General features: G+C 39.6%; 2 protein-coding genes across 5 annotated transcripts in view; both read left to right on the top strand.

The window, feature by feature from the left end:
* The window catches only part of LOC121928461 (opsin-5-like), an 896,145-nt gene that overhangs the window by 587,080 nt on the left and 291,672 nt on the right, over positions 1 to 17,393 (top strand). The window lies entirely within an intron of this gene.
* Positions 1 to 17,393, top strand: part of GAREM1 (GRB2 associated regulator of MAPK1 subtype 1) — a 111,653-nt gene that overhangs the window by 84,964 nt on the left and 9,296 nt on the right. For 2 of the 4 annotated variants that reach the window (XM_042463187.1, XM_042463188.1), the window contains 2 exons: positions 9,699 to 10,877; positions 16,934 to 17,100. In XM_042463187.1, coding sequence (XP_042319121.1) covers positions 9,699 to 10,877; positions 16,934 to 17,100 — 1,346 coding nt within the window. Of the gene's footprint in view, positions 1 to 2,132; positions 2,288 to 4,221; positions 4,472 to 9,698; positions 10,878 to 16,933; positions 17,101 to 17,393 lie in introns of all 4 variants that reach the window. The other 2 variants (XM_042463189.1, XM_042463190.1) reach the window with 2 other exon arrangements.

Here is a 17,393-nt window from a genome sequence, read left to right as displayed (position 1 = left end):
GCTGGCCTGGCAGGAACCAGGGGCATGAATAGTACTGAAGTATAGTCAAAATGTGTATCAGCCCCTCTCTTCCAGGATAATAGTCAAAGAAGGTGCACTGTAGGTTTTTTTGTTTTTGTTTTTTCTGTGAAGAAGAAGCAGAATATGGTAGAGTTATTACTAGTGAACCATGGCAGGCTACTTCAGCTTCTTGGCTTAAATTTTTGAGTTCCTAAAAGCAAATATTTTCAGTGAGTTGAAGCATTGCTGGCCTGGCAGGAACCAGGGGCATGAATAGTACTGAAGTATAGTCAAAATGTGTATCAGCCCCTCTCTTCCAGGATAATAGTCAAAGAAGGTGCACTGTAGGTTTTTTTGTTTTTGTTTTTTCTGTGAAGAAGAAGCAGAATATGGTAGAGTTATTACTAGTGAACCATGGCAGGCTACTTCAGCTTCTTGGCTTAAATTTTTGAGTTCCTAAAAGCAAATATTTTCAGTGAGTTGAAGCATTATTTTGTTTATGCATAAGTAAATGCTAACTCTCTCCTTTGCGGTGTGTGTCTTCCAGTTTTACCTCCAAACCAGCCAAGAGGCTCTAAGCCCAGTTCAGCACTAAAAAAATTACCAAACATATTGGGGAAAAGGGGGGCTGGAAACTGTACAGTAAAGCAACAAAAAGAGTTATTCTGTGTCCGAGACTCTAGCGTGGGAGGGAGGAAGCAGAGGAGTCAGACCAAGCACACTGGGACCTTGATCTGTAGTTCTGACCAGTCTGCAAACACTTTCAGGTTGCTGAAAGTTATTAATAGAGGCCTTTGATGGTTGCCATATAATGTGGAGACAGCGCAATGAACTATTATTTCTTCAGAAGTCTCTTGTGTGCATCATGACAAAAGATTTAGATAGAGAGGTGGCAGAGTACACAAGATTGTTCATTAAAGATATTAGAGATGGTGGGGTCAGAAATAAAATGCAAATGTTATTGAACATTATACTTCTGGGCTGTAGTAACCGTTAGTATTTTCAAAGACAGTTGTCACTACAGTTTTTCACAACTGCAGATGTGGTGTTTCTTATAAAACTAGGAATGTTAGTTGCATAGTTCTATGATGCATCATTTGGGAGAAACTTAATACTGTAATTTCTCTACTTAAACAAATGTACGACAGTGAGAGGCTTTTAAGTATGGTTTAAGAAATTGTACCTCTTTGATACCTAGCATTTTGTTTCAACATGTCCCTAAATTGGATTCACCAGTGAGAAGCTACAAGAGTAATCATTTCACTTGCTTAGTAACAAGTTGAACCTGATCACTATGGAATTGCAAATGATCTGAGCAGCAAGTCAGAAATTATTGATTATAATATCTTCCCTGTCTCTTCCACTTGCCTCTGCCACTAAAGAACAAGCTAGCAAGATTTCTGATGTTCCACTTCATTTCAGAAAGACAAAACTAACATGAAATTGCACTTTATCTTGAAATCAATTAAAGGCTTACCCATTGAATTAAATATGCCATGGAGGTGTGTATATGTCCTTACACTGAAATGAACTATGTGTTGCACTTATGAATGACCTCACAGAGTAGATATGCAAAATCCCAGTTCATATATGACATAGGACTTGGCAAGAAATCAAGCCCATTATTTTGCTTAATGTTCCTAATGTGAGCTGTCACCCTAAATATATAATATAGTTTCACAATGCAAAACATTTAAGGGCTTTTTTAAAACAAAGTACTTATTTCTCATTGCCATTGAAATTAAAATTAAAACTACATCCCATCACTGGAGGCTTCTCCTCCGAAAATAATTTTCTCTTACATGGTCTCAGTGACTCACTGAACCAAATTCCTGTGGCTGCAGAAATGTCAGCTTGATCTCAACGCCTGAAGAAACCTCTAAGCCAGTCTCCATGGCACAAAAACCTAGAGCTGTTCCTCTCACTACTGGGAAGTCTCTAGAGCAGGGGTTGGGTTCCCAACCTTTTTGACTCATGAAGCCCTTTTTAGAATCAATTTCTATTGCAGAGCCCCTAAGAGGGCTACCCTATGTCTTACAAGTTAATGGTATTTAGGAGTAGTGTTACTTTTTGTTTTTATTCTTTAATTTCATTCAATTTTTATTTCTTTCATTTTCCTGGAGTGGCCACAGAGTACTAAGGTCTCCTTGGAGCACAGGTTGGGAACCACTGCTCTAGAGAAACAACTCCAGAAAGAAAAGCATCCTTCTACTGCTACGAGGGAGTTTAAGAAGAAAGATAAGGACCAGCTGCTGATCCTCATCCCCCCAAGATTCAGCTAAGTCAGGTAGCTCCCAATCAGAAGTCACACCCATCCTCATCTCAGATCCTAACATCTCCAGTGTCTGAGCCTTACTCCCCTAGTCCTATTCTGGAGAGAACTGTTAAGGAGATAGATACCCGTACTTGCAATAAGGTCCAAATTGTTGCATGCTGCTCAGAAAGGGAGATTCTAGACAAATGTCCATTCTCCCAGAGTTCTGCCTTTTTAAGTCACCACCAGAAGGCCCCAAACCTGACTCAAAGATCAATAGCTGTTGAAGTTGGACAATGTCATCCAGGAGCCACAGCCTCCAGATCTCTCTCAAAACCAGAATAGGTCTCAGTCCCAAGAGGACTCTGTCTCGATTCCCATGTTACCCTTCTTTACCCTACTCTTACTGAGATTTGTGATACCACCATTGCTGCAGGGACTGTTCACGTTCTCCACCTTATTGTTGGGACAGATACCTATCTTATTTGTGAATTCCCCTCCTCCCATTATGAATGGGACCTGTATTTTGACTATTATGCTACTCATGGGGATCACTAGAGAGCATCTTCACTCAGTTACTTGTTCCTGAACTTTTGAGGCCAGGTATCCTACAGCCAAATCTCTAGGCCATGAGCACATGTACAATCTTCATCCAAAATGACCTTAATAGATTAGAAAGAAATGTAAGGTATTATACTTAGGAATTTTTAAAAAATGAAATGTAAAAATACAAAATGGGGGACACCTGGCTTGACAACTGTATACGTGAAAGGAATTTAGAAGTCCTAGCAGAGAATAAGTTGAACATGAATCAACAGTGTGATGCAGCAGCTAAAAAACCAATGTGATTCTAGGCTACATCAATAGCAATATAGTGTCTAGACTGAAGAAAGTAATAGTACCAGTCTCTTCTGCTTTGGTCAGATCTCACCTGGGATACTGTGATCAGTTCTGGGCACCAAAATTCAGAATGCATATAGACAAGCTGGAGTGTGTCCAAAGGAGGGCGGCTAAAGAAGATCTGGAAACCATGCCCTATGAGGAGAGAGATAGAGAGCTGGGTATATTTAGCCTGGAGAAGAGAAGGTTTAGAAGTGATGTGATAGCCCTATTCAAGTATTTGAAAGGATGTCATACTGAAGATGGACCAACTTAGTTTTCTTCAGTAAATCCAGAGAATAGGATCCGGAGCAACAAATTCAGACTACAGGAAAAGAGATTCCACCTCAATATTAGGAAGAACTTCCTAACTGTAATAGCTATTCTATAGTGGTATATACTGCCTTGGAGTATGGTGGAGTCTCCTTCTTTGGAAGTTTTTAAACAGAGGCTGAAAGGCCGTCTGTTGGGAGGGAGATAATTTGATTGTGTATTTCTACATGGCAGGGTTAGGACTTGATGGATTTTTTATTCTACTCTGTGCCATCTCTGCTGCTCATCACAGATGATTTCATGACTGATTGGGGGTGCCCCCCACCCTAGATATCATGGTCACAGGACACAGGTCCAATTCTGAGCCATTTCATATCAATATCCTCTAATTGCTTACTTATGGAAAGCCTTTCATACATTCCAAAATTTGTTCAATCACAAGACTATTCAGGTGGCTATGAACAACATTATGGTAGCCTTCTGCTTCAACAACCAAGGAGGAACACACTCCAAATCTGAAACTGGTGCTTCCACAGAGGCATCTTTCTGTTGGTAATGCACCTGCCATGTGTAGACAGTGTCTTCTCTGTCAGCACAATGACCTCCTCTCACAAATGGAATATGGACTTAGCCATCCTTTGCTGCTGCTTGTATTGCTGGGGCATACCACATTAGACCTCTGTGAAGCCCTGACAAATATACAGTGTGGTCAGTTCTGCAGCAGGAGCCAGCAAACTAAGGTCTCTCTAGGAGATGTGTTTCACATGGAATAGACCTCTGCTTTATGCTTTTCCTGCCTTCCTCCTCCTCACCAGAGTCATCACAAAGACTGAAAATCTTATAGCCCTCTTTGAGAGTTCGGCTTCTGAGGATGAAGCGGATCCACCCAGAAGGATCCCCCAGAACTTTGGACTCTGCAGATGAAGCTGACTTACCACACCCAGGCCCTCCTCCAGCTATGACAGCCACTTGAGTGATCCACTGGAGGAGGAAGTAGAAGAGACAGTCCCTGAAAGGAACGAGAAGATGTAGGTGGATTGAGGAGACTCAGTCTTTCCCTCACAGGTGAAGTGAGAGGCTTTGTGCATGCAGCAGGGAAATGTCCTCCTGAAATATGGGCTGCATGGAGGGTGGAGATGAGTCAGTGTGCTTTATCAGGGATGGGCTTTTCTCTACTTGGTTGTTGAAAACAACTGATTTGCTTCCTGAGTCCTGCATTTACAAGACATGATTACAATTTATAACCCTGGACCCATGAACCTTGCTTTCCTGTGAACTGGCATAGGATTATGGCCTCTGACCTTTGGACTGATCGACGTTGGATTCTGCTCACTCCTTTGACTTCTGGATTCCTGGCACTCTGCTTGCTAGTGCAGCAGGAGGATAGGACAGAAGAGGACAATGTCATTCTTATCACCTCATGGTGGCCCTTGCAGCTGTGGTTCCCCTGCCTCATCAGGCTGTCTGGCAGCAACTTCCACATTTTTGAATACTTTTTAAAAGTGCTGAATACACCTTCGTCCATCTGATCAAGGGCCACTGCCCATGTGGAGCCTCTTGCTTGTTCTCTCCAGGTTTATGGCACACCCTTTGAACTCATGGCATCCTGTGATCTCCACTTGCTCTCTTGGAAGACAGCCTTTCTTATTACCGTCACCTGTGCTCATAAGCCACCAAACTAGCAGCACTAAGGGTGGACCCCCCCTTACTAGTGATTTCTTAGAGACAAGGTAGTCCTCTCAAAAGAAATATCTTTCCTACTGAAGGTGGTTTCCACTTCCTATCTCAACCAACCTCAGGTTCTTTCAACTTTCATATAATCCCCATCTTCTGGCCTAGATGCCTTGGAAGTTAGAAGAGCACTCCTAATCTATGGCGCATGAATAAAATAATTCCAGAAGACTCCTCACCTGTTTGTTACCTATGATTTTCATAAGAAAGGAAAGGTGATCTTGTCACTATTTTTTTCCCAATGGTTGGTGAAGACTAACCACCTTGCCTACACCCTTGCTAGGAATCCACTTCTGTAAGGTGTTAAAGCTTTTTTGACTTAAGAACTTAAGTAACAGTGACCTTGTCAGCATATCGTAGAGGGATTTCTCTCCCAGAACTAGGAACAATAGTTCTGTCTCATTACAGACTGGCTAATTGGTCCCAACCCAATGCAGTTTTTAGTAGGTGGTTCTGTTACTGATCCTGGCATGATCCACTGTCCTCAATGAGACAGCTTGCTATTCTTACATATGTGAAAATCATAGAGACCACAAAGAAGACAGGTTGCCTAGGTGTAACTGTGGTTATTTGAGTGGTAATATGTGCACTCACATAACCCACCCTCCTCCTCTCTTCATGCTGCCCTTGTACTTCAGGCATCCGACTGACAGACTTGGAACTAGGTTTCCACAGGAGTGCATGGCTTATATCCATACAATTGAAGGGTGGAGTTACCATGAAAATGCAGCCCTAGAAGCTTCTGAAGATCTCCACACAGGTGCAGAATGACCCATATGTGTGAGTTTACAGATGACCACTTGAAGAACTACAGTTGCAGCTAGGCAATCTGTTATTTCCTTTGGTGGAAAGTGATCACAAAATGTATATGCCTATTCAGTCAAGTGGATAAATAACCTGTACATCTGAAGTATACTGTATCTCTTGTCTTCCCAGAAATTAAGTTCATAGAGCAGTAACATTTTGTCTGAAAGAGCCTTTGAAGCTTGCTCTTTGTGAGGGCTGGGAGAGCACAGATATATTACTCATAGATATTAATGCTTAATAATACCACCTTGCCATTGGTCTGAATTGTGAATTACTATCGCATACAATAAGATCTTGATTGTTTCCTGGATTAGCTTTGTTAAAGGATATGTACATAACAAAGCACTTGAATAACTTCCTCTCAGGAAACTCTGAAACTGAGACATTAGGCAGGCATGCTGTACAGAGCAAAGCGTTCTGTTTGAAACATAGTTCCGCTTTTCTCTCCTGGGTTTTACTGATGATGCATCTTCTCCACTTTTGCCAAACTGCTGTTAGTGCAAGAGTTACTTCTTCCTGTTGTTGTTTTTTTTTAAAAAATCAATACAACAAAGGGTTTAATAAATGTTAATTTTATATGATAGGCTGTTGCCATCAATGACCAATGTTAAGCTGCAGAGACTGAGGACCACTGTGGAACAGGATCTGGTTTTAGTGCTTTGAACAGATTTTATTTTGTTAATTGTTTATTAGATTTGTATTGTCTCCTTCTTTATTTTATTTATTTATTGCATTTATGTGCCACCTTTCTCACAGTGTGGGATACAAAGAAGCTCACAAACAATAAAACAAAATTATCTAAAAGCACAGCAATGAAATCAAAAGGCAATTAAAATATTACCATTTCTGAATCATACATTAAATTCTACAATTATTTAAAAAACATACAAAAGGTAAAACTAGTATAGCTGCCACCCATATAAGAAGGCTCCCTGGAAACAATTAGTCATTATAAGCTTCTTAAACAATTTTTTTTTCTGCAATCAAAAGGGAAACAGAAAAGGAACCAGACCAGCTTCTCATGGAAAAGAATTCAGCAAGGTGGGAGCAGCCACTGTGAAGGCTCTCTTCCTATCTCCTCACCAAATGGGCCTAAGATGCTGGCAGGACCAAGAGAAAGCCTTCCCCAGATAATCTTAAGACTCTGGCAGGTTCATATAAAGACATAAAATATCTCAAGTTAATCTGGACCATCAAGAATCTAATATGGTTCTCATCCACCCACCATTTTGCCTTCCCCAGAATCCTGTGAATTAAGTTAGGCTAAGAGATGGTATCTACCTTTAGTAAGAACTTGGTGGCTGAATGAGATTTAAACCTGCATCTCCCAAGATCTAATCTGACCCTCTGAGCACTTTTTTTGATACTAACTTGCAGCAGGTTTCTAGAGTTCAGCAAGAATTTTTCTAGTTCTGGGATTCAGACAAATGCCATATATTAAACCTGAGACCTTCTACATGCAAAGCATGCACTCTTAAAATTGAACTGTAGCCACTGCCTAAAGAAATCTTAGTGGCACTCTGAACAAAGTCTCTTTTCTGCCAAAGTAGTAAAGAAATGTAACAGCTTTAGCTTTGTTTTGTTTGATTTGCTGTTTTGCTTAATTTTATCTTGCTTGATAAGAGAGAAGAAAATTATACACTGTAACTGGGTAGATATTCTGCAGCCCTCCAGTTGTTGTTGAACTGCAAATCCCAGCATCCCTCACCATTGGTCTCAGCTGCAGAGGGGTGTTGTTTCCTCAACTTTCCTCCAGGCTGAGAAAGAAGTAAATTAGGACCACCATAAATCAGCCTTCCTGAAAATCCAGCTCCCTCCAGCTTTAGCTCTTCCTTGCTATTCCTGTCGAAAGAAGTGAGTTTCCCAAACTGGTTCACATCACTTTTTATGGGGGTGCTAGAATGAAATCTAAAGACAATCCTGGTTGTGAGGAATGGTTGTGTAAAAGAGGGACTTTCAAGCTAGTGTTGCTTGTCATACAACCAAATAACAAGCAACACTTGATGAAATTCCCTCTTCTACACAAAGTTGGCAACAAAGAAGAATCAAAAACAGCAGGAAGATTTGGATTAGGAACAAGAAATAAAGCATGAGAGCATCTGATAGAATTCTGTGAGGCCAATAATCTGTTCATTGCAAATAGCTGTTTCATACAACCAGATAAACTATACACCTGAACATCACCAGATAGTAACCACAAAAACCAGAAAAAACTACATAATTGAAAGTAGAAGATGGAGAAGCGCTTTCCTTATGGCCAAACCAGGCAGGAGCTGATTGTGGCACAGACCATGAACTGCTCATAACAAAAATCAGCATTAAGCTGAAGAAGAAAGCAAAAACCATCATTATACCAAAATATGACCTAAATAACATTTCAGATGAATTTAATGATAGGGTAAGAAATTGATTTGAACTGCTGAGTATAATCGAGAGGGAACCTGAAGAATTGTGGACAAAAGTCAAGGACATAATTAAGGACAAACACAAGAAAAACTAACAGTGGACAAAAAGAAAGATAAGAAACAATGGGTGACAGATGAAATACTTCACGCAGTAAAAGAAAGAAGAAAACCAAAAGCAAAGAGAGATAGGAACAAAACCAGAAGTATGAACACAACTGTGCAACATCTGATACATAGGTATAAGGAGAAATACTACAATGACCAATGCAGAGAAAGAGAAGACAACAATAAAAAGGGAAGAACGAGAGACCTCTATCAAAAAATCTGAGAAATTAAAGCTAAGTTCAAACTAAAGGCAGGGATGCTATGGAGAGAAAAAACATAATACAGGAACCCGAACAAGAAGAAACAAAAAGACGCTGGAATCAATACACAGAAGAGTTATACAAAAGAAATGAGAGAATGAATAACATTTGGAATGAGGAGCCATATGAAAACAAACCCCAAATTCTAAGTCAAGTGGAATTTGCAGTAAAGGAAATGGAAAAAAATAAATCACTGAGAACAGTTTTCTTTTGGGAATTTCTATTTGGGGGGAATACAGTGGGCCCTCCACATTTGCTGGGGTTAGGGTCACAGGACCCCCATGAAAGTGAAAAAAATATTTTAAAACATTATTTTTTACCGGAGAGAACACCTCTCTATACATTTTTAGGTCCTCCAGCACAACTCTGTGGTTAACATCTGACAGATGATGACCGTAGCATTGCACTTGAGGACCTTACAAATACCCCGAGAAGTGTTGTCTGGGAATCTCTAGGTCCTCCAGCACAACTTCTAGTGGACGATAGAGTTGTGCTGAAGGACCTAGAGATTCCTAGAGAGAACATATTAATCAAATCTGTGAATAATCAAATCCACAAAAGTCAAAGCTGCAAATGTGAAGAGATGGTTGTATTTGTGATTCATGGATGCATGCATCTGTGGCTAAAGAAATCTGTGGATATGGAGGGTCAACTGTAGTAGTGGGTTTGGGGTTGTGGGAAAATCCAGTAAAGTATGTGGTGGGGAGGGGAATCACCTCTTAAATATTAATCTTGTCTGAATGATTAATATATTTGATAACATTACACATGCTGGTTTACACATGTATGTCAGTACTTCACTTTTTCAGTCTTTGATTTACAAAAGAGTTAGCTGTAGAAGCACTAGGAATCCCTCATCTCAAAATTCCAAGGACATTTCTAAGTTTTAATGCATTGTTTATCATTGCTCTGTATATCTAGCACCAGTTCAGTGTTCATAATGGTTTCTTCAGGTTCTTAACTTAGAGTTCTCTTGTGTTGCAGGTGGCTTCAGGGGAATGCAATGAAGATACAGAGGTTTACAACATCACACTCTGCACTGGAGATGAGTTAACATTAATGGGACAAGCAGAAATCCTTTATGCAAAATCTTCAAAGGAGAAATCACGGCTCAACACAATCTTCAAGAAGATTGGGAAGCTTAATTCCATCAGCAAATTGGGCAAAGGCAAAATGCCTTGCCTGATTTGCATGAACCACAGGACCAATGAGAGTATTAGCCTTCCTTTCCAATGCAAGGGCAGATTCAGCACACGCAGCCCCTTAGAGCTGCAAATGCAGGAGGGTGAGCACACAATTCGCAATATAGTGGAAAAAACACGGCTCCCTGTCAATGTGACTGTGCCAAGCCCTCCACCACGAAATCCTTATGATTTGCATTTTGTCCGTGAAGGGCATCGCTACAAATTTGTGAACATTCAAACCAAGACTGTTGTGGTTTGCTGTGCGCTGCATGGTAACAAAATTATTCCAATGCACTTCCCTTTGCATTTGGCTCTTCCAAAGTTCACCCTCCCAGAAAGCCTTGTGAAAGGTGAGATATGGCATGAATCCTTTGTCAAACACTGGTTCAGCCTCTGTCAAGAGCAGTTTGATATAGATGAGTATTCACGTGCTGTGAGAGATGTGAAAGCTGACTGGAATGAAGACTGCAAAAGCCCACAGAAAAGTCGGCCTTCTAGCCACAATCATGTGCCAAACTCCCTTAGTTATGCTCGAGATGAATTGACCCAATCCTTCCATCGCCTCTCTGTGTGTGTTTACGGAAACAACCTCCATGGAAACAGTGAGGTGAATCTTCATGGATGCAGGGACTTGTGTAATGAGTGGGCTTTGTTCTCCCATGATGCTCTACAGTACCAGGATGCTGGTGATGGCAGCAGTGACTACCTTTTCCCTGAAGTTGGTGAAGAATCATTATGTTTACCTACCAAACCAGAACTTCCTTATGAAGAATTGTGGCTGGATCAAGGGGGTGGAAAAATGAATGATCAGCCGCTTACTCGTTCTCAGAGTGAAAAAAATAAAGGTGACAACTATAGGTGTTCGTTCCGGTCCAAGTGTGGTACTCCTTGTCTTCCGGCACCTGGACCATTAACAACAACATCAAAATCTTCAGATGTTTCCCTACCTCCACCACCTGTGCCTCCTAAATCTGAAGCGGTACGTCATGTTCATTTTTTTTTTCCTATTTAAAGGGAAGGGGGAAGTTCTTGTCATATGCATGAAAATGCCATTCTACCTAGGAAAATGAAATTTAATTCTGAATTGCCAGTCCTATTGTCATAATTAATTTGAATCTGAGATTTATTGCAGATCAGATTGTGTTTCCTCCTCCCATCTTCTGCAACAATATTTCCTCAGCTGATACTCATTACACATTTCTTGAAGACTCAGTATCTACCACAGTTTGACTTTTTCTACATCAGTTTTGAAATAAGCCACACAATCTGAGAATAGAGTTATACTGTATCTGCACAATAAAATTATTTTTCTCTTGAGAGCATGGATTTTTCCATGAAATGTGAAAGTTCACTCTACAAAATTAGTTACATTTTAGAACATTTATAGAAAAAAATATCCCCTCTTTTCTATGTAAAGTTCTGTCTGCACTCCAGAAAAATAGTGTAAAAGGGGATGCTGAGTGAAAAAGTCTTCACAAGAGCAAAATATTTCCATGCTGGAATCTGCCTGAAACTCTTGAGGCAGGCAAGATATGGAAGAAGTTGAGAGATTGAAAATTGACTTGGTGAATGAAACAAGCAAGGTGGTTTATGTTTTTTAATGGATTACAAACCTTAAGTATTCAGTATAATCCTTTGCTCCAGAGAACAGTAAGATTAAAATTGCATCAGAGAGGAAAAATGGGTAAAGTATGTAAGTTTTAAAAACCAGAAACAACAGGAGACACAAGACAGAAAAAAATCAGCCATGCCAAGCATTCAAATAGTAAAATTAAATCAAAAGGAAGGTGGAGCTATGCAATAGTTTTTAAGGGTTAACAGTGGTTTGAGATATACTTTGAGAGATGGTATATATACAACACATTTGTTCCTGTCTTCTGAGCCAAAGTCTTCATATATTGAATGAGCCAATAATAAAACAGGATAGTCATAACATCCTTCAGCTGATTCTCCCAACTGTCAGCATTTTCATAGTTGCCACACACTCAGTCAGTGTTTTCTACTTCTTGGTCACTCACTACCAGCCCAGACCCCATCAGTGTATATGAGAATTTAAGAGTTTTGGCCTCAGTAGTCATCACTTCAGACTTGTATTGAATGGTATTACTACCATTCCTCTAGATTCAAGAGATAATTTTGAAGCTCTTTGCAATCCTGTTTTGTTTTTATTAACCTGAGTAAATTGGAATCATCTGCAAATTCTGCCATGTTACTTGTTGCTCCTAATTCTTAACTAATTCTTTATTATCAAATTAAAAAGCCTCAGTCCCACTACAGATCTTTCAGGGATGCTACTGCTTGCATCCCACCATAACAAAACAAAACACTGTCCTTTTATTTCTTTTCAAAATCCTGTTCTTTAACTTTTTCTTTAACCCAGTACAAATCCATACAAAGCCCCCTCCTCTTATCTCAAGACTGTTTAATTTACTCACGAACTTCTGGTAAGCAACTTTGTTAAAAGCTCAGGAAAGTCCAACTAAACAGTGGTGGACATCCTGTTGAGTATTTATGACATTGTAAGCCTGATTCATGACATAATAATTATACTAGAAATATACAACAAAAAATAAAAATACAACAAAATACAAAACCGACAAGCAGTGATACCTTTATTACACCAACTCCAAAGTATAAAATACATTATGCAAGTTTTTGAAGCTTCACTGGCTTCTTCATCAGGCAAAGATGTTAACAGTCATGCAGGAGAAAAGTGGTGATGATGTTAGAGTCACAGGAACCCCTACCTGTTGTCAGTTAAGGTGGTATTGAGAAATCTCATTGCAAGCAGAGGGCCACTCCCTTATTGGTCATGTGCAGATTACAGACAAAGAGCCATAAAAGACAGGCAATAAAATTACATCTCCATTAGCAACAGGAAAGTAACTTCTCTAAAGTTCAAGCTGTCCCTGTGTGAAATAACTGCTTCTTTCTTAGGCAGAGAACACTGAATTTCTCAAGGAGTCTCTTTACTGTGTCATCTGGAAAAACATTTAGGTGTCGTATACACAAAACGTGCCAAATTCTAGTCCCGAATTTTAGTCCAATGAAAGAGTTTTACTCTTGTTGGCAGCAGAAAACCTCAAAGAATGAAGTGTGAGTTGTTTGGTTATCTTGAAATCCAGGAAAAAAATGTTTGGAGTAGCCATGTTGGCCATGCAGGAAAATACAACAAAATTTAAACTCCACAAAAAGTGATTCCTTTATTGGACCAACTCCAAAGCACAGAATACATTATGCAAGCTTTCAAAGCTCACTGCATAATCACACCAATTCATTTTTATGGTCATTGCATCATCACAATGACTGAAAGTGCCTTCTAAAACCTACTGTTTAAGCCATGCAGCCCAAACCCATCCACCCTCAGCAATAGACGAATTTCCAAGATACTGGGGAACAGGGTGGTGAGCGATGACACATTCAGCTTTCTCCTTGTAGCAGGTCATGCTGCAACAGGCAGCTAGCTAATGCAGAATCTAGGCCATTGTCTTACTGTTATTTCTTTTTGTAATGTTCTTTTTCTTTTTAAAGATGTAATGAAAAAATAATATATATCTCTAATATTTGATGGCTTGTTGGTTGAATAGAAAAAATTGCACCTCATAGTGCATTTCTTGGTGTAGATGGTCATATTGGTCATTTGGAAAGTAACAGATCACACTGTTACTCAACTGCTGGTTTACCCTGAATATTTGGTCAATAGTTTTTGGTGTTGTGTTCAGAATAAAATGTCTATTTATAGTGTTACCCAAAAGATTGTGTATTTACAGTGAATGCTTGTGTATCACATGTGAATGACACAGATTTTACCAACTAATCATAAGAAGTCAGGTGTAGGATTTCCCAGTCAATTCTAACATTGATTTAATGATAGCACATGCTTGCATATTCGTCTCTTGGTGACCGCAGTATCCAATGAGTGTACGAATAATCCATCATAGATGCCAATATCACTTTAGTCTTGTTATTGTTCAAAGAGGTCGTCAATGAGTTATTATAAGAAATTCTTATGATGCACATGGCATGTTGATGTTTAATCTGAGTTAATTCAATTCGTCACATTCCTAGGATGAAAGACTAAAATGGCTGAAGCAGCAAGCACAAAACTCAATGTATTTTGATTTTTGTTAAGGATCATAGAGTCATGCTTTTCAAATTAAAGCCTCAGATGGGATCATTCAAATATTGACCTCTGGAAATACTGTTCTACTCAGGTGGCACAACATTTAATATTTGTTGGTAAGTCTCATGAATCAACCATTTCACATGTACTGTCTCTACTTCAAGTGGGACTTTGTATCTCTATGGGATATTACATGTTTTTTGGTTGATGTACAAGGGTTTTTAATTTTTTTACTGATCACATAAAAGCATCACCACAAAGAAATGTATTTTGGCCCTAAATTAGAGCCATTGGGATTGTAATATTTTAGTTCCAAATGGCTGAGCTTGTCCTAATATTCTTTTATGTTTGCTTGTGTTCTTAAAAGTTATTTTCACACTTCAGGCTGTTGGTGTCCTCACAGATTTTATCCTATAGGAAGAACGTCTTTTTCATAGTTTTTCATAGTTACAGATCCTGAGATGAGGATAACATTTTATTCATATAACTTGAAGGATTTGTGTGCTGTAGAACAAAAACAATTTAGATACAAAATAAGACAAAGTAATGAAATCAAGATCAACTTAAAATATAATGGGAAGCAAAGCTCCCAGCAACCACAAATAAAAAATACAGAGTTTAAAATCAAAATGGTAAGTATATGTTATTTTTAATGGGCTAAATGAATAAAAGGGGGTTCTTGCCTGGTGCTGGAAAAACACAAGCATGATATTAAACAAATGTTTGTGAGAAGGGTGTTCTATAACTGGATGCCCAAAAGTTTCTTTGTGGAGTAGTAGTCTCCCTCACTTCATTCAGTATGAGCCTTCAGAGCAGGGCCTCTAGCAAAGGCATTAAGGTTTGAACAGTTACATGTGAGAGATGAGTTCTTCCAGGTAACTTGGCCCCAGGCCCATTTTAAAGATGAAAAACAATACTTTAAAGTAGGCCTGGGAGCAGCAGGACAGCTGACAAAGCACAGGTGTGATGTAGTCAAAATGCCTGGTCCCAGTAAGTAAGCTGCTTGCCTTCTTTTGAACCTGCTTCAGTTTCTGAACCTTTTCCAAAGGCAACCTCAAAAACATTGAATGGATGTAGTCTAAATAATTACTTCTTACCTATCTAATGTGAGGGACCAGCAGTGTACCAGGGATTAGCATTATAATTGTGCCCATTGACTGCAGCTGCTTCTTTCCTGGAAACTTGTCTTGACCAACAACTTGATAGTTTGCGGAGCAGCATTGGCTCATAGACCACCACTTTGAGGAGCCCTGGTCTAAGTTGTGACCAGTCTATCTCCATCCATGTAAAATCATAATTAGCATATTAGGCAAAGCTGGGGAAGGGGGCTTCCAAGCCATTGAGGCCAGTTGTGCTGCTACTGACAGTCCTATGAATCAATAAGCAACTCAGACTGAGAACATGATATTTTAGGAGGAGTGCCACTCCATATGCAAGCCTGAACACCATTCACTCAGGTGGATGAACAACCAACCAATGAAATTACCATTGTGTCAGGACTGACTTTCTGCTCAAGTCCTGAACTGGAGCAGGCAGCTACCAAATCTCCTCTCCCAAATCCAAGCCAGTGAGAGTGTCAAAAAGGCTGCTGAGAGGACCAAGAGAATCAACAGATGTTCCCATCTCTTGTCCCAGCAAAGGTCCCACAGGCTGACTGTGTGTGTCTGTGTAAAACCCCGAATGTGCCGTATTTTTATGCTTTTTAAAATTATTTCCTGAAACACTATATTTTAAAGTACTTTAAAATGTCTCTAGAGGTATTCTGCAAGAGTGGGAAAGGTTTGAATAAGATTGTCTTTCAGTGATTACCATGTGCCCTCTGGTGGTAGCACTTTAGTAAGGTATCAACTAGTTTTTCCATACTATAAATTTATACTGTTGTTACCAAGTAAATGGAAATTTACTTCCAGTACTTTCCTTTGTGTGTGTGAGAGAGAGAGAGAATGAGTATGAGAATGTGTCTGAGCAAGTTTGCCAAAGATGAGTTTTTTCCCTATTGTCCCTTGTTTAATGCCCCTTAACAAATGGGCGTGAAAAAAGTGTCTGTTTCTGGCTCCTGTAATGCCACCTACCTGGCTTCTCAAATGATTTCTTAAATGCTAACAGAGGTAGCGTGACCAGGGTTGAAGAGAATGGGCTGTGACCCTGAAAGCTCCAATCTGACTTCTGTAATGTACCTGCTGAGTGAGTGACTTTGGGCAAGACATTCTTGTTCAGTCTCTGCTCAACATAGGTAACAGAGGGGTAATAATTCTGACCTACTTTTATGGCAGGTGTGGGAATCATGTGGCTGCCCAGATGCTGTGAGTAATACTTGGTAGGAATTGCCTGTGGTGAAGAATGCTTGGAATTGTCTAGAGGGCTTCTAGGCAACATCTAGAGGGTTGTAGGATTCCCACTGCCGCTTTATAGAATTGTAAGCATTGCTAGCTACTTATGTGGTGCAGTCTCAGCCAGAGTGAAGAATGTTACTTTTAAAAAGTAACCAATTACAGTTATAGTTCAAAATCCTGAAGTAATTACAATCATAGTTCCAGTTTTAAAAAGTAAAGCTTGGCTTTCACGTTTATCAAAAGTAACTAAAAATGATATATTTTTAATTACTTTTTTTATAAAATGGCTCCACATGTAGCAGCATCAAGTACAGGGAAAGTCAGCTTTTGAACAATGTGGCACCCTTCTGCCAATGATGATGCAACATCCCCGTAACTGTAAAGTAACTAAAATGTTTTAGTCATGCTGCAAAAAGGGTAAGATTATCTTCTGTTAAATTAACAAATGCAATGTTACCTTTGTTACTGAAAAGAGGAAGTAATTATAACTGCATATTTATTTAAGGCTAATTACAGGCAAGCTGTCCTCTCAGTCTGCTGAACTGTACCATATGATGATTAGGCCTTTTCCCTGTCTAGGTCAGAGAGGAATGTAGGCTCCTGAATGCTCCACCTGTTCCACCACGCAATTCAAAGCCAACATCCACCAGTCCTTCTATTCCTCCACGGACAAGCAAACCGGCTCGGCAGCAGACTCGTTCTCCTAGCCCAACTCTCTCATACTATTCTTCAGGGTTGCACAACATGTGAGTATTGACTCCTCCCTATTGGAATTCAGTCCTGTTGCAGTAATTTAAGCTTGAAAATATAACTGTAGAGTTGTCTACACTGAAGGGAAATCCTGTACTCACACTGTTGCTGTAGCATATTTTCCCCGGTTCTCAGTGACTCCATTAACACCAGGCACAAACAAACATGGTGAGATGAGATCGGCCTAACTGGCCTCACATTTTTCTCTGGTGAACTCACTTTGCCATCTTGATCTATTTTGCCTTGTACATTCAGACTAATATGTGGTGTCACATGACTTATCAGCATA

The sequence above is a fragment of the Sceloporus undulatus genome, chromosome 4, assembly GCF_019175285.1.
Source record: "Sceloporus undulatus isolate JIND9_A2432 ecotype Alabama chromosome 4, SceUnd_v1.1, whole genome shotgun sequence".
In the NCBI taxonomy this organism is placed as follows: Eukaryota; Metazoa; Chordata; class Lepidosauria; order Squamata; family Phrynosomatidae; genus Sceloporus; species Sceloporus undulatus.
This window is presented reverse-complemented; position numbering and strand designations above follow the sequence as displayed.